We start from the raw sequence: 22,432 nt of genomic DNA, 5'->3' as shown, positions 1-22,432 counted from the left end.
TTTATCACTCAGCACTGCAGTGCTTACTCAGTGCAAGAATCACTTTGTCAAGGGGTTGAAAGGTAATTAATGTACCCTAATTAGCTTCTCCCTTTATGTGTTCCACTTGACCTACTTAAAATGTATGTGATTTATAATTTTTCCCTTTATTTATAATATCATAATCTGGAAGTGACATATAGATAAAAATATGCTTATCTCCATGTAATAAGAAGGTTATGTAAGGTAAATTTTTACTTACTTTCGTCCAGTAAATTCTATAATTTACATGGGAGGGAGATCAACTGCTAGAGAAAGCAAAACATTTAGTTTGAAGACTCATGTTTAGTTGAACTAAATTTGAACATACTCATGATTTTAAGAATGATGAATTATCTTGAAGTTTATCCTTTTGGATTATAAAGTTCATAAGTATAAAGACTGTGTCTGTCTAGTTCATTGCTGTATTCCCAGCTTTTAGAACATAGAAGGTATTCAATAAATACTTGTTTAATTAGATGAGAATGTAGAAATAGGCCAGTATTTCATTCATTCTTAATTGTGTTCTTTTAGCAACTTTATGTAGGAACAGCTTTATAATCATTTCATTCTTCTTATATTTCTGCAGATGAGAAAAGCAAGTTATAAGGAGGCTATGGGAGCCCTCTGTAATACATGTGACGTGGTCATTATCTGTTTGGTGGTGGTGGAGCTATCAGTAAACTGTCATTATCCATAAATAGCAGATTCCCCATGCTGCTGGTCAACTCAGTTCAGTATAGAGCTCCCCCAGAGAAGGAATATAGACAGCAGCAAGTCTCTAGTGACTCCTTTTGGTGATTAGGTTTTAACCTACCTGCTGATTCAAGGAGGCGAATTGGTTCTTGTTGGGCCCTCCTGGTCATGGCATTCAGTTCAGTAAGGACTAGGTTTGAGAAGCCCAGTGTTTGAACTTGAAGTTTTCCCAGGAGGGGATCAATTGTTCCTTTTGCTGGGTTTTCATTGCACCTTACTTTACTTTTATTATAGTTATTTACCTCATTCTGCTGAGAACTATGGTTAGGTGTTTCTAAATGTCATTCCCTGTAGATTTGTTCTTCTGAGTGCCTTGTCTTTGTACCTTCCATAGTGATAGCAAAGTGCTTTTGTATAGCACACGTTTAAACTGTTAATCCTTATACGTAGAAGAAGTTTAAATTCTACAAAATTATAGATCCAACTGTTGCTAGTTTTATAAGCCACATCCTTTTCAAAGAAGATAAGTATAAATAAGTAGCCAATTAGAAAAAAAAGTATGTATTATAGCAAGCTCTCCCCCATCTAGTGATTTCAGAAGCCTGATTTTTTTTTAAAAAAGCAGCTTTATTGAGATATAATTCATATACCATACAGTTCATCCACTTAAAAAGTATATGATTCAGTAGTGTTTAATATATTCACAGATTTGTGCAGCCATCACCACAAGCAATTTTGGAACATTTTCATTACCCCCAAAGAAACCTGCATACATAACTGCATACCTTAACTGTCATTCCCTTTTCCCCTTCAACTCAACCATTATTCTACTTTGTCTTCTATAGATTTTCATGTTCTGGACAATGGAATCATATAATATGTGGTCTTTCATGACTGTTTTTTCACTTAGTCTAATGTTTTCATGGTTTATCCATGTTACAGCATGTTTTATTCCTTTTTACTGCCTTTTAATTTATAATTAAATATTAAATATATTTAATTATATGTATATGTATTCACACATACACCACATTTTATTTATTCATTTGGGTTGTTCCACTTTTTGGCTATTATAAATAATACAGCTATGAACATTTATATACAAGTTTTTGTATGATTGTATGTTTCATTTCTCTTGAAATATACAGCTAGGATTGAAATTGCTGGTTTATATGGTAACTGTATGTTTAACCTTTTGAGGAACTACTAGACTGTTTTCCAGCCAGTTGCATCATTTTACATTTTCATCAGCAGTGTATGAAAGTTCCAATTTCTCCACATCCACACCAACACTTGTTATTATCTGTCTCTTTCATTATAGTCATCCTAGTGGGTATGAAGTGGTATCTCATTCCGGTTTGATTTTCATTTCCGTGATGCCTAATGACATTGAATATCTTTTCATGTGCTTGTGGGCCATTTGTATATCTTCTTTGGAGAGATATCTATTCAGATCCTTTGCCCATTTTTAATTTTAGTCACTTTTTTTTCTGTTAAGTTGCAAGGTTCTTTATGTGTTCTAGATACAATTTTTTTGTCAGGTATATCATTTGGCTCTTAACATTTAGGTCTTTGATCCATTTTGAGTTAATTTTTGCACATATGGTGTGAGATAGGGGACCAGCTACATTCTTATATTCACATTGTTCCCCTTTCCCCACAGTATTATCTATAACTTTTTTGTTAATTAAAAAAGAAGTTTTTTTGAAGCAATCTAAAACTTAAAAGTTGCAAGTACGATACAAAGAACTTGATTTCTTGAACCATTCAGGGTAGGTTGCTGACATGATAGTCCATGATGACCATGTTTGTGTGTATTTCCCACCAATAAGAACATTCTCCAACGTAACCACAATACAACTATCAAAATCAGAAAATTAACATTGATGCATTACTACCATCTCATCCTCAGATCCCATTCAGGTGTTGCCATTGTCCCAGTAATGTCTTTTATAACAAAAGGAGCCAGTCCAGACTCACACATTGTATTTAATTGTCATGATTCTCTAGTCTTCTTCAATCTGGAACAGTCCCTCAGTCTTTCTTGACTTTCACAACCTTAACATTTTTGAAGATTCCAAGCCAGTTTTTTTTTTTTAGAGAGAATCTTTTTTTTAAAATAAATTTATTTATTTAATTTATTTATTTTTGGCTGTGTTGGGTCTTTGTTGCTGTGCGTGGGCTTCCTCTAGTTGCGGCTAGCGGGGGCTACTCTTCGTTGAGGTGCGTGGGCTTCTCATTGCGGTGGCTTCTCTTGTTGTGGAACACAGGCTCTAGGTGTGTGGTGCACGGGCTTAGTTGCTCCGTGGCATGTGGGATCTTCCTGGACCAGGGCTCGAACCATGTCCCCTGCATTGGCAGGCAGATTCTTAACCATTGCACCACCAGGGAAGCACCAAGCCAGTTATTTTGTAGAATGTCTTTCAGTTGTGGTTTGTCTGATGATTTGTCTGTGGTTTGTCTGATTTCCTCATGATTAGATTCAGCTTATGCATATATGGCAGGTATTTGGCAGAAGTGATGTTGTGTCCGTGATGCATCCTGTTGGGGGCCCGTGATCTCACCATTACTGTTGATAGTAACCTTGATTAAGGTATACTTGCCAGGTTTCTCCACTATTATATTAGTCTTTTTCAATACTTTTGTGATTAATAAGCATTTGTGGGAAGGCGTTCGAAATTATATGTCTTCCTCCTCATTAATCTTTCAACTTTTTCATTTATTTATTTATATCTGTGTGGACACATAGATTCCTATTTTGTTTAATGGCTTATATTCCCTTACTATTGTTATTTGTATTGATGCTCCAGTTATCCCAGATTTGGTAGTGGGAGTCCCTTCAAGCTGGCGTCTTTGTTCTTTTGTCATGGCCCCTCATTCTTTTGAGTACTTGGTTACTTTTTAGCACAACATAATGTTCCAGGTACATTTGGTACTTGCTCTGCCCAACCTCAGCCATTTCTCCAAAGAGCCCTGGTTCCTTTTAGTAGAGAATGGCAGAAACCAAGATCTGGGTGTTAGGTGTGCATATTAGGATTTTACTGATCCCAGGACCTCTCAGGGGACAGAGCTAGGGAATAGTTGTATTTTCTATAAGTACAGACATTTATATCTATCTATCTGTTGAATCCCATGAGTTCACATCAATAGCTGCAATTGCAGTCCAAACCAGGGGGTTCATTCTATTTTTCTACCTTTCCATATCTGTAACTTCCTTTTTAGACTGTGAGAACCCCAGTTCCTATTATCTATAGTAGTTTTACTTATTTGATCCATTTCTCTGTATTACCCAGTCTTTCATAGTTATTGCTACATTCTGCCTACCCCCTCCCATCCCCTGCCCAATTAGAAATTCTTTGCATCCTAATCTGGCTTTGCCCCACTGTGTTGGGATGCCCACCTCCTAGGACTGTGTCCTTGTTAGCTTGGTCTCCAACACTCTGTGCCACCCGGGTCCCAGGCCACTGCCCTTCTTCTTCACTCACCTTCAACACCCCACGCCAAGTTGCCCTCTTGAGGATTCCCTCCTCACCCTGCTGGAGCTCTGAGATCCTTGTTGTGCAGCTGCCCTCAAACATGGACCTAGTCCTCCCTCACCTGCTTTGGGCTCTGACACCAGCTCTTGGCCATCATGACCAGCTTTCCCTTAATGGCTTTTGGACTGAATTGTTTGTGAAGTGGCTTCATGTTGTCTTTTGAGAGAGAAGTTTTTTGGACATCTGTTTAGAATTAAAAGTTTATTTTTTTTCTAATTTAGAACTATTTTATTTGAAGAGATTTTCTTCTGTAGTTCTAAACACAAAGCGAATGCTGTTTGACTGCTTCAGAGGCATCATTGTATTTAAATGCATCATGTGATATATTTACATTTTAAGCCACGCTTGAAATTGAAGACTCAATACAAGCTTTTTAAAAAATTATTTATTTATTTATTTTTGGCTACATTGGGTCTTCGTTCCTGCGCGTGGGCTTTCTCTAGTTGCAGCGAGCAGAGGCTACTCTTCATTGCGGTGCGCGGGTTTCTCATTGTGGTGGCTTCTCTTGTTGCGGAGCACAGGCTCTAGGTGTGCGGGCTTCAGTAGTTGTGGTGCACGGGCTTAGTTGCTCCACGGCATGTGGGATCTTCCCGGACCAAGGCTCAAATCCGTGTCCCCTGCATTGGCAGGCAGATTCTTAACCACTGCGCCACCAGGGAAGTCCCAATACAACCTTTTTATTATTTTTAAAATTACTTAATTTATTGTGTGTGTGTGTACAAATATACATATTTTTTTAGCCTTTATTCTTTAATTTTATTTTTTTTATATAGCAGGTTCTTATTAGTTATCCATTTTATACATATTAGTGTGTATATGTCAATCCTGATCTCCCAATTCATCACACCACCACCACCCCGCCACTTTCCCCTCTTGGTGTCCATACGTTTGTTGTCTACATCTGTGTCTCTATTTCTGCCCTGCAAACCGGTTCATCTGTACCATTTTTCTAGGTTCCACGTATATGCGTTAATATACGGTATTTGTTTTTCTCTTTCTGACTCACTTCACTCTGTATGGCAGTCTCTAGATCCATCCATGTCTCTACAAATGACCCAATTTCATTCCTTTTTATGGTCAATACAACCTTTTTAACAAAGAAAGTATTAGTTGTAACAAAATATAACCATTCTACAGATTATCATTTTTCCTAATATGACCACTAAATATAGAGCCCCTATTAAGTTTTTTTTTTTAGAAAAAAATGACACAATAATGTAAACTGCATTTCCCTTCTTTTTACTAGTAATAAACTATGACATCCATTTGACAAAGCACTACCCAACCCTACCAAAGTCATTTCTGCAACCTTTGCAACTCAAAATTGACCATCTTTTACACTTAATTTGTTTTCTGTAAGGAATGGATGTAAATGGTTATGTCAAGTGCAGAAGTCAGTCTGTGTCAATTGGTGTGTATTTTATATTGTGTTCTTAACACCAGAAAATGAAAAATAAGTTCTCTTATGTGAATGAAACATACCCTTTGATAGTTATCACAAAGGCAGAATCAACTGATTTTTAGTCAGGACTAGTGTCTCAATGTCCATTTCTTTATTAATGCTTTTAATGGAAATGTGTTAAAGGCATAGGTATAAACACACACGTGAACAGCTTACTTCTCTCCCAATAACCACTTGCCTGGCCTTGCTCCTCCTTTTCATGGGATCAAGCTACTGAGCCCTCAGCTACAGAGGCTGTGGAGCCTAGTCAGTATTTTTAAATAAAGCAGATCTCATATCATCCTTTTCTGAAAAATGAAGTACAGAGAAGACTATGGAAAGTAGTGAGAAAGAGCATACTGTGAAAAACAAAAAACCAAAACCATAGGATGTGATGTTCAGATTTAGAGAAGAGCTGGTTCATGATAATTGTCAGTAAATCATAAAGTAGGGGGCAGATTGGGCCAGGACTGGAGAGGCAGGAAGGCCAGGGAGCCCCAGTGTGCCTGACAAAAGTGGGCATGCTCCAGATGGACAGTCTAATTATGACCATCATGGCAAACATTTTCACAAAGCTGTAAACTCTTCAAGGCCAGGGACGGTGGCTTACTCAAGTCTGTATCCCCACTTCCTAGCACTTTCTTGCACATGATAGACATTTAATACGTATTTCTGGGAACCAGGGAACTGAGCTGAATCAGCTCACTGCTTTCAAAGCCATTTTGGGTGGTGTCTATTCATGCAATTCATTCACTCCTCTGCCTAAGGCAGGGATGACAAACAGACTTTATCTCACTCTGATGGACTGGTAATGGATGCCTGGAAGCATGAATGACAGATTTTGATGGGACTTCCTTGGCAGTCCAGTGGTTAAGACTCCACGCTTCCACTGCAGGCACACGGTTTCAATCACTGGTTGGGGAACTAAGATCCCCGTAGGCCACGCGGTGGGGGAAAAAAAACTGCATAAAGAAAAAATGACGTGGATTTTTAGACCAATTCCTGGCATGGAGGAAAGGAGTGCCGCTCATTCACAATGCCACCTTGAAAGAATGGTGGCACAGACATTCTCTATTCCCCACCCCTGGTCTAGGAGAAGGGAATCCAACGAAAAGTTCGTATTTTGTAAGAAGGAAGAAAATGCAGATAGCTCGAATATTTCATTTTTTCAGGCAATTATTGGTAGAGTTCTAAAAGGGTTCTTTCTTTGGCTAATGTTTAACATTTAACATAAAATAACTCTTAATTTGATTTATAATTATTTGAATCTTAATGTACATTGGTTAATGAGCTGTGTTTGAGGAAATTAGAAAACAAATAATAATTTACATCTACAAAATAATAATATTCATTTCTCTTCTAGCTCTTCCACCAAAGCCACCTAAGCCAATGACTTCAGCCATTACAAATGGAATGAAGGATGGTTCTGTTTCTCTTCAGGATGCAGAATGGTACTGGGGGGATATTTCAAGGTAACTAGAAGGGTACTATAATTGAATGAAGTTTAAAAAAATAATTTTGAGATTATGAGTTAAAATAAAGCATTTTTAATGCCCCACAAGTTGTCATTCAAAGATTACCATTTAAAAAATTGTTTAGGAGACCTTTCAAATTTTCTAAACGCTTTTCTTCCCACAAAAAAAGTGACAAGAAAATCTTTCAATTATGGCTGTGATTATTACTTTTAATATTGTATTGAGGATAGATTTCTGAATAAATGAAACCTTTACATTTAGGATAGGTGCATGTGTTTTAGGATAAAAGATATTTATCTGTACTTAATTTTCCTTACTTTTCTGTTTCTAAGGCAATGGTTCCACAATCTTTGCATGCATAAGAATCATGGGGTAGGGTCCAGGAATCTGCATTTATAACCTCCCCAGGTGATTTTTATGCACCCTTCACACACCTCCTTTTGAGAAACAGGACTCTAGGATAGATTTGCTTTTTGGGTAAGATGTGGTTTTGGAAAGCTTTGAACTTACAAAAGGAAAAAATATATATGTATATATATATTAAAATTTTAACATTGTATTTTCTTGTTTTTAAAAAGTCCTATCCATTTCTGCCAAGTCAGATTCCAGGTTGCTTCTATATTGCTCAATATGCTTGTCCTTCTCTTTCTCTTGTCTGTTCTCTCCCGTTACAAAGTAGCACTCATTTCTTTTTTTTTTTCCTTATCATTTTAACCATCTTTAAATATACAGTTCAGTGGCATAAAGTACATTCACATTATTGTTCAACCATCACCACCATCCATCTCTGGAACTCTCATCTTCCCAAAGTGAAGCTCTGTACCAATTAAACACTAACTCCTCTTTCCTCCTGTTCTCCCCAGCCCCTGGCAAGCACCATCCTGCCTTCTCTTTCTATGAATTTGACTATTCTAGGTACCTCATATAAGTGGAACCATATAACATTTATCCTTTTGTGTTTGGCTTATTTCACTTAGCATAATGTCTTCAAGGTTCATCCATGTTGTAGCATGTGTCAGAATTTCCTTTTTAAGGCTGAATACTATTCCATTATATGTACATACCACATTTTTATTTATTCATTCATCTGGACATTTGGCTTTGGTGAATATTCGGATTGTTTACAGCTTTGGGCTATTGTGAATAATGTTGCTGTGAACATTGGTGTATAAATGTTTGTTCAAGTTTCTGCTTTCAGTTCTTTGGGTGTATACCCAGAAGTGGAATTTCTGGGTCATATGGTAATTCCTTATTTAATTTTTTTTTTTTTTTTTTTTTTTTTTGCGGTACTCAGGCCTCTCACTGTTGTGGCCTCTCGCGTTGCGGAGCACAGGCTCCAGATGCTTAGGCTCAGCGGCCATGGCTCACGGGCCCAGCCGCTCCACGGCATGTGGGATCTTCCTGGACCAGGGCATGAACCCGTGTCCTCTGCATCGGCAGGCAGACTCTCAACCACTGCGCCACCAGGGAAGCCCCTCCTTATTTAATTTTTTAAGGAAGACTTAATATATTTCATATTCAAATTGACCAGAAAATTTAAATTTTAGCAGTGTACAATAAAAGGATCTGTTATATTTAAATACTACTTAATTTATATTTTAAGACCATGTGGTTCTGTAATTCAAGGTTCTTTTATGCCCTGCCATTTTCTTTGAGTCTTCTACTGTTGTTTCTTAAAGTCCTAAACCGGCTCTGCAGAAGGAATTTGTTATCAGTATTAAATTAAAATTGGAGAATATTATATTAAAGGCTGTGAACTAAGTAAATTATTCCCACTCTGATCTGACCCAGCTGCCACTGTTGCTTAAACTTAATCTTCTTTCTAAACAGCTGTTGTTTTTTTCTGAAACTCTACAAGTTCATACCTGCCTAAGGAAGCCCTAAAGGCTTAATGGAAACACTATTCCCTACAGACGGTTGAAACCTGGAAGAGTTTAAAAATCAAATACCCTTCCTTAGATTGCATAACACCAAAAATCAAAACAGAAAGAAATATCTACGGGGAGGAACTAAATGACCTCTGGCAGCCCCCATGATTCTATAACCTTAGATGTACCTACCTCCCAACTAGTCTTAGTGATAATATGTGAAAAGAACAACCAACACTTAGATTTTTTTCATTTTTCCTATAATTCTGTTCTTCAGGGAGGAGGTAAATGACAAATTACGGGACATGCCAGACGGTACCTTCTTGGTCAGAGATGCCTCAACAAAAATGCAGGGAGATTACACTTTGACTTTGCGGTGAGTATTTTTCAGCATTTTGGCTAGGGTTCTACTAGGATTATTTATTTCTGGGTATACAAAGATTCCCGTATTTTATTTAAATCTTTGCATACAAATTTTTTCATATTTTTATTTAATTTAGATACATAATTTTTAGTTTGGCTAACTGTCCTTTTTCTACACATTTAAATATTTAAATGTAATATTAAAAAGGCAACAGTTTTTATTTTTATGTAGCAATAAGACAAAAAGGCTTAAAATCCCTAAATGTAATGAAGTAAGAAATATACTGTTGACCTTATGAGTGAAGGAGAGGTCATGGGCACAGCCCCACCCCTCCAATAACTATTGTTTTCCTCAATACAGACTTCAGAGAGTAAAATTCAACATAGTTTAGGCTGATGAGGATATGTAGAAGATAAAGCAATTCTCAGCCTATATCATGCCATCCATGTGGGCGTATTAGAATCTCATAACGTGGATGTATCATTCTTTATATTTACAAAGATGGGATGTATATATATTTATAAAAAAACTTTATATATATATATATATATTATTTCTTTTTTTTGCGGTACACGGACCTCTCACCGCTGTGGCCTCTCCAGCCGCGGAGCACAGGCTCCAGACGCGCAGGCTCAGCAGCCATGGCTCACAGGCCCAGCCACCCCGCGGCATGCGGGATCCTCCCGGAACAGGGCACAAAAACACGTCCCCTGCATTGACAGGCAGACTCTCAACCACTGCGCCACCAGGGAAGCCCTATAGATATATTTTTAATTAATTAAGTTTTGGCTGCGTTGGATCTTTGTTGCTGTGCACAGACTTTCTCTAGTTGTGGTGAGTGGGGGCTACTCTTCGTTGCGGTGCGCAGGCTTCTCATTGCGGTGACTTCTCTCATTGTGGAGCATGGGCTCTAGGCACATGGGCTTCAGTAGTTGTGGCTTGCGGCCTCTAGAGCGCAGTCTTAGTAGTTGTGACTCATGGGCTTTGTTGCTCTGTGGCATGTGGGATCTTCCCGGACCAGGGCTCGAGCCTGTGTCTCCTGCATTGACAGGCGGATTCTTAACCACTGCGCCACCAGGGAAGCCCAGATGGGATGTATATTTAAATAGGTTAGGAATACTGTATTAGATATTTCCACATTCAGTTTTAACAATTAACATAGCCTAAGGGCAATAAAGTCTTGTGATTTTTTTTTTTAAAAGGAATATCTAAAGAAAAGAATAATGATAACAATAGTGACAATAACAACTTCCTTGTACTAAGCATTTTGCATTCAATATCTATTTATCAAAACAACCTTATGAGATAGGTATTATTAATATTTCCATTTTATAGATGAAGTAACTGAAGCTTAACTTTGTTAAGAAACTTGTCCTAAAGACACTTAGCTTATAAGTGGCAGAGGATGAGTTCAAATCCAGACTTACCTGTCTCTTTGTTGCCTTTCCAGCCTAGTATCTTTAGGAAAAATAATCCCATATTTTATGCTAGAAATTTGGGGTTTATATCAGTTTCTAGTAAAGACATTAATACCTTAGGACTTCAGTTGTGCTGAAGAATAATTAGTGTTCTACAGTGATTCATTCAACTTAATTTTTTCCCATTCCAGTCAGGCTTCTGTCTCTACTACTCTACACGGACAGCTAAACTAATGGCCACTTCTCTCTTACCTTACCTGACCTCTTAGCAGCATTAGTCATAGACAGTTTATTGTCTTGGCTGTTGTGACATCACTCTCTCCTAATTTCCTTCCTAACTCCTTTGCTGAATATCCCAGGGCTCAGAATTGGGCCTCCTTTTCTCCATTATCCCAAGGTGAGCTTGTCCTCTCCCATGGCTTTAATATACAGCTTCGTGGTGATGATTCATAAACCTTATCTCCAGCTCTGACCTCCTGAATTCCAGATGCATATATCCAATTGCTACTTAGATAACTAGAGGACATACTAATTTTAATATAATCAAAGCAGAATTCTTGATTTCTAATGCATCTCCTCTACCCAGACTGTTTCTCTTCTAGTCTTTCCTTTTTTCAGAAGCAGAACCACCATCTCTACAGTTACTAGAGCCACAAATCTTTTTTTTTCCTCCCTTTCCCTCAGCCTCACATCCAGTCCATCATTAAACAAGTCCTGCCAACTCTACCTCCAAATCTACATCCATAATCTCTTCACACTTCTCTACCATCCAAATCTAAGCCACCATCTTCTTGCTTATATTTCATAGTCACCTCCTAACAGATTTGGATATGTAGAAAGTTGGGAGAGGAGGTTTGCAGGATTAGGTAACAATAGGAACAAAGATATGAAGGTGAGGAACTATAGAGTCCTGTTCTGTGAGATGCAATCCCATTTGGCTAGAGGGTAACATTTGAAAAGAGGAAAAAGCAGTAGGGGATAGAAGGTTGGAAAAGGGTCATGTTGAAGAGGGCCTTGAATTCTAAAATTTGGAGTTTGTGTTTATTATCATAGGGAGGCGGGGGAACCATTTCATTTTTTTTTTTAAATTTACTTATTTTTGGCTGCGTTGGGTCTTCGTTGTTGCACGTGGGCTTTCTCCAGTTGTGGCCAGCAGGGCCATTCTTCGCTGCGGTGAGCAGGCTTCTCATTACAGTGGCTTCTCTTTGTTGCGGAGCATGGGCTCTAGGCACGTGTGCTTCAGTAGGTGTGGCACGTGGGGTCAGTAGTTGTGGCTTGCGGGCTTTAGAGCACAGGGTCAGTAGTTGTGGTGCACGGGCTTAGCTGCTCTGCGGCATGTGGGATCTTCCCAGGCCAGGGCTTGAACCCCTGTCCCCTGCATCGGCAGGCGGATTCTTAACCACTGTGCCACCAGGGAAGTCCCCCATTTCATTTTTTAAATAGGGAAGTTATATGATCAGACCATATTTGAATAGAAAAAAATAAAAGAGGATAGAGACTAGTAAAGAGTTAGAAGGCTATTATTAATTGAGAGGGAATGATCATCCAGAATTAGATTTATTCTTTAATCATTTAATATTATTGAGTGCCCATATTGTTCTAGGAAAAGAAAATGATGGACAAGCCAGACATGGTCTCTTGTCTATAGTGTTTATATTTGGGAAGGGGTATTGGTGGGGGAGAGAGAGACAAAATAAACACATAAAAAAGAAATGAGAGAGTTCCCTGGCAGTCCAGTGGTTAGGACTTGGCGTGGCCCTGGGTTCAATCCCTGGTTGGGGAACTAAGATCCCGCAAGCTGCGAGGCACAGCCAAGAAAGAAATGAGGCTGAATCACTTTGTTGTACACCTGAAACTAACACAATATTGTAAATCAACTTAGTTCAATAAAAAAAAAAGAAAAGATAATTTCACAGTGTATGAAGTGCTATATAGGGAATACATAAGGTTATCTGATAACAGAATATGAGGAAAGGGAATTTCACATAGTTTTCAGGAGGGCCTCTCTGAGGATATGACTTTGGAAAACTGAAGGATTAGAAAGAGCCAGCCAGAAAAGTGTTCCAGGGAGAGGGAACAGAAAATGCAAAGACACTGATTTTGGAAAGATTTGGTGGATCCAATGAATGCAGAGACTGCTGTGCCTGGCTTCCAGTGTGAACCACAGAGTGGTAGGAGATGAAGTTGAAAGTGGGAAAGAGCCCAATGCAGAGAGCCTGATGAGCCATGGTAGGGAATTTGAACTTTATTTCTAAGTGCAAAAAAAATTAACAAAAGGTTTTAAGCAGGTAAATGACATGATTGAAAGATTAAATGAACTATTACGTAGGATGGTGGCTCTAGGAATGGAGTTGAGGAATCAAAGTAAGAGGCAATGTGGAGCTAAGAGCTAGAAGAATTTGATAATAGAAAAGGTGTGAGGTTGAGGAGGAGTTAAAAGTGACTGGTTTGACCCCTGTTGGGCTTAGAATGAATGTGCCATTTATAGAAATAGGAGAGCCAGGAGCAGTTGATTTTTAGCTGCTTCAGAACTTTCAGGTAAAAATATATCTAGAATATGGCTAGAAATTTAGGTTTAATGCTTAGGAGAGAGTATAGGGCCAGAAAAAGATTCAGGTACCATCTATATAGAATAATTGGAATTTTAAAGAAAGAGTTTATTTTGGAAAAAATGGGTAGAGGCTGAAGGCAAATTTTTTTAGGGAATAACTGTGTTTAGCAGCAGGATGGAGGCAGAGAAAGAGCAGTCTAAGAGGTTGAGAGAAAAGAGTAATGTCCTAGAGGTCATGGGAGTATGAAGTATTAAGAAGGAAGTGGGGATGGAGGGAAGGAAGGGAGTAGGGAAATTTCAGTCACTGCAAAGAATCTGAGCCTGGGATAGAGGAAGTGAGCAGAGTCTGAATTTGGTAAAAGTCATTGGTGACCCTCAAATGAGAGGAATGAGAGTGAAGTCAGACTGCAGAGAGTAGGTGATGAGAAAGTAGAGGTTTTTCAATTCAGTAACCATTTAAAAAATCAGCAAATAGTATTTATTATAGAAAATCTGGATAGTTAACAAATCTTTAGGAATCTGATATATGCCAGGCATTGGGCCAGGTGCTAGGATATTAGAAGGAATAGCATGATTCTTCTGTTCAAGAAGATTACAGTGAGGGAGAGGCATAATTAAAAATCCACCATTCCACAATTCCTTCATGTCTTTACTTCCCTCCTTCTCTGTTTAGGGTCCATGGTCCACTATTAAAGTAACCCTTGTGAATATATCCTCTCTCCAAGCTTGCTCCTCTCTCCCTTCATAGTAGTCATCTAACTATATTCCAGCACTTGTTAAATTCAACTCTCCATCTATTTTTTGCTTATACCTGGGCAGCTGAATGTGGAGAAAAATATATCATGCTGATTGGTCTCACATTAACTTTGTGACTGCTAATCTTAAGTGGGCATTTAGTACTGCCCAGCTGAATTTGCATTTCCGCAATCCATTTGCTCTCTCACTTTTCCTAGATGACAATTTCACATAATCTTTTTTTTCTCTTCAGATCAACAACCCACCTCCTTCCCTTTTAACAAGCTGCTTCCTGTTTCTCTGAGGACATGGAAGCAGTTAGAAGACAGAATTCCATCATGCTCCTGTTGCTATAGCTGTCAACATGAATGTAAATACTCTGCCTTTTTCCTGTTCCATTCATGTCCTTGTCCAAGATCCTGTTGTGGACTGGATCCCATCCCATCCCTCTAACCTACTCAAGGACATCACCCTAGGAATTATCTTGTCCTTTCTTTTGTATCAACAGTTTTTGTCTCTCTACTGAGCCGTTCCCATCAGTATATAAATATGCTATACTGTCTCTTTCCCTATTTCTCTGCTCCCATTTACAGCAGTATTCCTCAAGACAGTTCTCTATAGGCATTTCTTCTATCTCTTCTTTCATTCTCTTTAATCCATTCCAGTCAGGCTTCCATCCTTACCATTCCACTGAAACCATTTTGTCAAGATCACTTAGTGATTCTCTACTTTGCCAAGCCCCAAGATCATTTACCCAGTTGATATTTCCTCTTTGTTGAAATGCTTTTTTAAAAAATTGTTTTTTTGGATACCATTTACTTATTAATTCCCCTCTCTTGGTTTCCTTTGTCATCTCCCTGACCACTAAACATTGGTGTACCCCAGGACTTAGACCTCGGACCTTTTCTCTTATTCAACTATGTTCATCTTCAAATAACATCTATAGGCTGACGATTCCTGATTTTATACATCTAGCCCAGAACTTTCTCCTGAACTTTAGATTCTTCACATAGGCTGCAGGATCCTCTGCTCTTGGATGTTCACTAGGCATCTCAAATGTAACATGTCTAAAACCAAAATGTTTTTTCCTCTTTAAACATGTTCCTTTTATATATCCTTCTTCACTCCAATAAATGACAATTCCGTTCTGACTACTTAAGATAAAATCCTTGAAATCATCTTTACCTTGTCTCTTTCTCTCATATCCATATCCAGGCCACAGCATATCCTGTCAGCTCTCTCTTCAACATATATTCAGAATCCCACCATTTCTCAGTGTCTCCACTGCTACTACCCTTGTCCAGGACACCATCATGTCTTGCCCAGATTATCTTTCCACTCTACCCCTTCCCACTTTGAATGGTCTCATCTCAACCTAGCAGCTAGAATGAGCCTTTTAAAACACGAAATAGATGATATCATTCTGCTCAGACCCTCTTGTGTTTCCCTATCTTACTCAGCAAAATCCAAAGCCATTACGATGACCCATAGGCTATTAAATGATCTAAGCTCGTTTTATATCTTTTACTTTGTCTCCCACTACTCTCCTTTTTGCTCATTCAGCCCCAGCATCACTGGCCTCATTGCTGTGCCTGGAATATGCCAAGCTTGCTTCTACCTCAGGGGCTTTGCACTTGCCGTTCCCTCTGTCTGGAAAACTTCTTCCCCAGATATCTGCTGTGCTAGCTCCCTCAATTCATTTAGGACTCTGCTAAATGTCACCTGAACAGAGTGGTTTTCCTTGTGTAACATGTATAAAATAGCAATCTCTCCACCCCCAGAATGATCTCTTCCCTTTACTCTGCTTTATTTTTTTTCCAAAGGACTTAATACCAGTTGATATATCTAGTTGTTTATTTTATATGTTCTATCTTAATGAAAAATTATTTATCCTCTTTATAAAGATGGAGATACAGTCCTCATGCTGCTAAACTGGAAGTTCTGTGAGAGCATGTATTATATCTGGCCTGCTTATCATTATGTCCACTGTGCCTCATACAGTTCCTGGCACATAGTGGATGTTCAATAAGTTTTTTTGAATGAATGAGTGCTTTTTAGCTTTTCTCTAGCAGAAAGACCAGCTTGCATTTATTGTGGGTATATGTGTGGGTATATACACCTATAGAAACTGCATATGATTAGGTGGTCCTTCTAATGTACATTTTACAGGAACAGTTCTTCATCCATCTAAATACTGACCTTCTGAGCATTAAATTTAAATCAATCCACAGATTCAAACCAATTGTGTTTGACCTTTCACAAATCCCAGTGGTTCATTTATCATGTGTAATGGCATGGCATAAAGAGATACAGAAGCATATTTTTTCCCCATTAAGTCTGCATTCTGCTATAAGAACAGTTGAGTGGGAATGGTGCAGTATTTTGCTATGATATAATGAATACATCTGCTCTGGTTTTAGATTATACCTTATGGGACTTGTAAAACATTGCCATTTTAAGCTTTGGTTATAAATTATCTTTTAAGGGACCATTGGATATGACTCAGTAAGCAAAAGTGGTCTAAACTATTCAAGCATCAGATTACATCCATCTAATATAAATGACTCTTCAAAAGCTGTACTTTGTAAAACAGTTGAATGACAGTTGAATCATTTACATATTGTGATAGCCTAAATAAATAGTCATTTCCAAGAATTATAAGCAAATATAAAAGAAAAAATAATGTAAGGTGCTAGATTAATTACTCAGTTATAAATCATTCAAGGAGCTTAATTACATTTGTGCATTAACAATAAAACCTTGAGTGCTGTGTTGGTGTATGTGTGACAAATGGTTATCATCCCCCTTCACGTAGAGATTGCTTCTGCTTCCCTCCACAGACACACAACCATGTATCTTTAGATCCCAAAGAGATTGTCCCTGTTCTTCCTGATATAGAATTTAAATTAAAGAATTCATTCAGAAAATAAAAGATACAGTTTACTTGTGTTTTGATTTTTTTTTAGTGATTATTTTTGCTAAATTTGTTGATACTGGAAGCTGTGTAAGTATGCTGACCTTTAGTAACCAAGATATTTTATAGACAAAAGAAATAGTTGTAAAAAAAATGATATTGTGTATACTTCTACACACATAATATGTGCCTTTTTACCCATTCCAGTTTCATTAACGTAGTAAAAACTTGTTTATAATGTGACACCAAGCTTTCGTATCTCCATGTGAAAGTAGTACTTCAATAGAATTGTTTGGGAAAAAAATCTACAGTTGTTGTCTTGTTCACAGGAAGGGAGGCAATAATAAGCTAATAAAGATCTATCATCGAGATGGTAAATATGGCTTTTCTGATCCTCTGACATTTAATTCTGTGGTGGAGCTCATTAGCCACTATCATCATGAATCTCTTGCTCAGTACAATCCCAAACTTGATGTGAAGCTGATGTACCCAGTGTCCAGATACCAACAGGTATGATTACACAATTTTTTTTGGCTGTGCTGTGCAGCATGCAGGATCTTAGTTCCCCCACCAGGGATCGAACCCGTGCCCCCTTCAGTGGAAGTGTGAAGTCTTAACCACTGGACCGCCAGGGAAGTCCCATGATTACACAAGCTCTTGATAGCTAATCAGCAAGTCATTATTTAACAACATCATTTGATTCTAACTTACCAGGCTGATCAGTTAGGAAAAAAAAAAAGAAATTTAGACGTTTAAAATTTCCTACTTAAGATTTAAGATATTTTTAGAACTTATTTTGTGGCTACTATTACTTAATAGCTTGTTGTATGTGTTTATTAACTTTATATAAAAATACTTCTGTTTATGTTTCCTATTCTTTATTTCTTTTGTTTACCTGTGTAGGATCAGTTGGTAAAAGAAGATAACATTGATGCAGTAGGTAAAAAACTGCAAGAGTATCACTCTCAGTATCAGGAAAAGAGTAAAGAGTATGACAGGCTATATGAAGAATATACCAGAACATCCCAGGTTAGTATATTTTTGTTGTTTACGCCAATAAATATGCAGTAAGTATTATAGTTATATTGGATTTTCTATAATTTTATAATTTTCTATAATTCACCTGACAATCTTTAGCTGTCTTAATATCTTTTTTTAATTTAAAAAGTTTTAAAATTTATTTATTTATTGATGTATAGTTGATTTACATATATAAATTCTTAAATATATATATTTATATATATGAATTATTTTCAGATTCTTTTCCATTATAGGTTATTACAAGATGTTGAATATAGTTCCCTGTGCTATACAGTAGGACCTTGTTGTTTAAGCTGTCTTAATATCTTTTTGTTTTTAATTGAAGTATCCTTGATTTACAATGTTGTGTTAGTTTCTGGTGTATAGCAAAGTGATTCAGTTATACATATGTATACATATTCTTTTTCATATTAATATCTTTTAATATCAAATAAACTGGTTTGAATAATACCAACTTATTATTGAATAAGTTTTCAATAGGGTATAAACACTGTGCTCCTATACATCTTTATTCCTCCCCCTTTATATTGTTACTGCCACTGATTACATTTTTATACATTGCCAATTAGCATAGATTTATAATTATTGTTTTATGCATTTGTCCTTTAAATCATATAGGCTTTTATATTTACTTATCCAGTTACCTTTATCAGTATTCTTTGCTTTTTTTTTTTTTTAATATTTATTTGGCTGCACCAGGTCTTAGTTGCGGCACGCGGGATCTTCGTTGCCGCATGTGGGATCTTAGTTGCAGCACATGGGATCTAGTTCCCTGACCAGGGATCAAACCCAGGCTCCCTGCACTGGGAACTCGGAGTCTTAGCCACTGGGCCATCAGGGAAGTCCCTCTTCATGTAGCTTTGAGTTACTGTCTAGTGTCCTTTCATCTCACCCTGAAGGAGTCTCTTGAGCATTTCTTGTAGGGCAGGTCTAGTGGTAACAAACTCCTTCAACTTTTGTTTATCTGGGCATATCTTAATTTCTCCTCCTTCATTCTTGAAGGACAGTACTGCTGGTTATAGAATTTTGGGTTGACAGTTTTTTTTTCTTTCAGGGCTTTAAATATGCCTACCCACTGCCTTCTGGCCTCTATGTTTCAGATGAGAAATCAGCTATTAATTTTATTGGGGGTCATTTGTATATGACAGGTTGCTTCTCACTGCTTTCAAAATTCTCTCTTTATGTTTTGACAATTTGACTATAATGTGAAATACTTGTTTTTTATATCTTTGTCTATAGTTTATCATTGTTAACTGTGAAGGGTATTCCAGTATTACTGTGCTTCATGGTACCTTGTTTTGACCCTAGAATTAATGTTCTTGATTTCTCAGCCCCAAAGCCCTTGATCTTATTTCTAAGCTAGTGTCTGTGGTGGGCAGTGTAAAGGTAGAGACTGCACCAGGAACCTCCGGACTGGAGGAGTTTATTAGGGGATACTGGCCTGTGAGGATTATAGGTTAGGTATGAGATATAGTGCTGATTAGGGAAAGGTGTGGGATTACAGTGGCCAGAATTGCCATAATGGTCCATTTTTCTATGTGAGATGTTTGATTTCATTTTATTTTCAGGTTTTCTTTTATTAGTTAATTAGTTATTCAGAATGATTTTAATAACTTTTTTTCCCTTTTCTGATACTTGTGTCTGTGGTGTGCCTGTGTGTGTCTGCTTTTTTTACACTGCAAATTTCAGCTTTTCTGTATTACTTTACCTCTTCTAGGTGCATTATCTGTGATGAGGCTAGTGTTTGAGTTAGAATGGGGAAAAAGTTACTGAGGAATCAACATATGTGGTCAACATTAGGGGATGTTGAAATTATCATACATATAAAAGAAGGTTATTCAGCTATTAGAATAGTTTTCAGAAATTATTTTAAAACTTCTTGATTTTTAAAAAGTGAAAAAATTATATAAATATGTATGTTAAATTCAATATAAATGTTGCTGAATTCTATGAATTATATCACATAACGTAAAAGTCCCCATTACCCAGAGGCAACTGCTGTTATTAAGTGCTTCTTAGGAATTCCTGATGACCTGAGAAATGCTAATGATGTAGTTTCAGGTAAAGGAGACAGCATTTAGAATTGTGTGTTCGTGATTTCAGCTGTGGGTGTACCTACTCGCCTGAAGGGAGAAGACTTTATAAAAATATGCTGGGATGTTTTGGGGATAGAGTTAGAGAGATTTGGGGAAAATACAGTTAAAATAGAAAGAAGGAAATAATAAAAAAATAATATGCATGTATTATTCTATAACAAAAATGGCATTTCTTCTTTTTAAAACAAAATGAACACTACCAAACGTAAAATAGATAGCTAGTGGGAAGCAGCCGCATAGCACAGGGAGATCAGCTCGGTGCTTTGTGACCACCTAGAGGGGTGAGATAGGGAGGGTAGGAGAAAGGGAGATGTAAGAGGGAAGAGATATGGGGACATATGTATATGTATAACTGATTCACTTTGTTATAAAGCAGAAACTAACCATTGTAAAGCAATTATACTCCAATAAAGATGTTAAAAAAACAAAAACAAAACAAAATGAAATGAAATTATTCTATAACCATCAAAAAGAATAAGGCAGTCTACATTTACTGATTTTGAGTGGTTTCTAAGACATATTAAGTAAAAAAAATAAAAAATGAGGTACAGAAAAACATATGTGGTAGAGAGAAGCCCGTGCGCTGCAACGGAAGATCCCACATGCTGCAATGAAGATCCTGCTGGCAACTAAGACCCGATGCAGCCAAATAAGTAAATAAATAAATTATTTTAAAAAAGAAAAATATATGTGATATACTGTCATTTATGGTTAAAAAAAGAATTTGGAAGGTGTTATATATTTATATGTACTCAGAATATCTCTGGTCAAAAACTGACATACTCTCCGGGGAAGGTAATTAAGGCAGTGAGGGTGCAGGAGTAGGGAACTTAATCTTTACTATTCTTTTGTATTATTTGATTTATTTTTTTCTCTGTGCATGTGTTACCTTTTTAAGAAATATAAAATGAACTGAATTGGAATTGAGGAGATTTATTTTCTAATCCTGGTTATGTTTAAAACTAGTGATGTCCCGTGAGAGACATCACTTGTCCATGCTTCAAGTTCCCATCTGTAAGATGCAGATACTGGCAACTACAGCTATATTTGAGTGTGAATGTGTGTTTGTGTGTGTGTGTGTGTGAGAGAGAGAGAGAGAGAGAGAGGGAGAATCAGGTATAAAAGGTTAGCACAACCATCCAAAAACATTTATTAAATACCTAGTCTAGGTATGAAACTATATTTGACTCTAGAGATACAGAGGGAGAGATGAGGCCCTATTTTGTAAAAGTGCAAAGTGCTCTGACAATATTTCTTAAATATAATGTGCATTAGTCAAAATAGCATACTTTAATCCCTTTCCTCTGCATCAAATAAAACAGTGATGGGTTACTGTAATTGTGTGTGTATATTTATTTAAAGGGCAACGTATAACACTATGTTTAATCTCACAAAAACATTGAGTAAAAGATTCAAAAGAATATATATATATATAATATGAGTGTATTCTATAAGGTACAAAACCAAGCAACTGTTAACTTTTTAATTTTGGCTGTGAGCATCAAGTGGTAAAACCATAAAGAATAACAAGGAAATGATCATCATAAAGGGCAGGATAATGTTATCACCAAGGCAGGGAAGGTAGAGTGGGAAAAGGCAGGGAGTTGTGATCCAGAAAGCATACACAGGGAATTTCTGGGGTGCTGGTAGTGGATGTTCATTTTATAATAACTTGTTAAGCTGTGTATTTTTTATGTACTTTACTGTTATGTTATATCTCGTGCTAAAAAATGATAAACATTAAAAGCCCATGGCTGTAGGCAAAAACAATGTGAATATTTCTGTAGATCAGAGGTGGAAGAGAAACCCATAATAAATAATCATAAATGGAACTTTTGGATCTGGAAATAAGCAGAGACAGCTGAGAGCTTGACCTCCCTGGTAGTTCCTTCTCAGTCTTCTTTGCTGATTTCTCCTCTTTGACCATGGTTCTGTTCTCCTTTCTGGATAGTCATTCACTCTCTGGTGTGATCTCAAAGAGTCTCATGCCTTTACATACCACCTATATGTCAGTAACTCCCAAACTTCTATCTCTGGTCCTTCTGACTTCTTTTAACTCTAGACTCATATATTCAACTGCCTATTCAACAGCCCCACTTGGATGTTTAAGTAGATATCTCAAGCTTAACATATCCAAAATCAAACTCTGATATTCCACGTCAAGGCTGTTCTACCCTTTGCTTTCCCCATCTCAGTTGAGAGTTATAATATTCTTCTTACTCAGGTCAAACGCCCTGAAGCCTCTTTCTTTTACATGTTGCGTCCAGTCCATCAGGCAT

At 37.3% G+C, this 22,432-nt stretch overlaps 1 protein-coding gene across 1 annotated transcript in view; it reads left to right on the top strand.

Moving 5' to 3' along the window:
• The window catches only part of PIK3R3 (phosphoinositide-3-kinase regulatory subunit 3), an 81,161-nt gene that overhangs the window by 39,264 nt on the left and 19,465 nt on the right, over nt 1-22,432 (top strand). Inside the window, 4 exon segments of the mRNA XM_007450377.1 lie at nt 7,055-7,163; nt 9,312-9,410; nt 17,346-17,526; nt 17,920-18,045. Of these exon segments, the coding sequence (XP_007450439.1) occupies nt 7,055-7,163; nt 9,312-9,410; nt 17,346-17,526; nt 17,920-18,045 (515 nt within the window).

The sequence above is a fragment of the Lipotes vexillifer genome, unplaced genomic scaffold (genome assembly GCF_000442215.2).
Source record: "Lipotes vexillifer unplaced genomic scaffold, Lipotes_vexillifer_v1.1 scaffold961, whole genome shotgun sequence".
NCBI classification, from domain to species: domain Eukaryota; kingdom Metazoa; phylum Chordata; class Mammalia; order Artiodactyla; family Lipotidae; genus Lipotes; species Lipotes vexillifer.
This window is presented reverse-complemented; position numbering and strand designations above follow the sequence as displayed.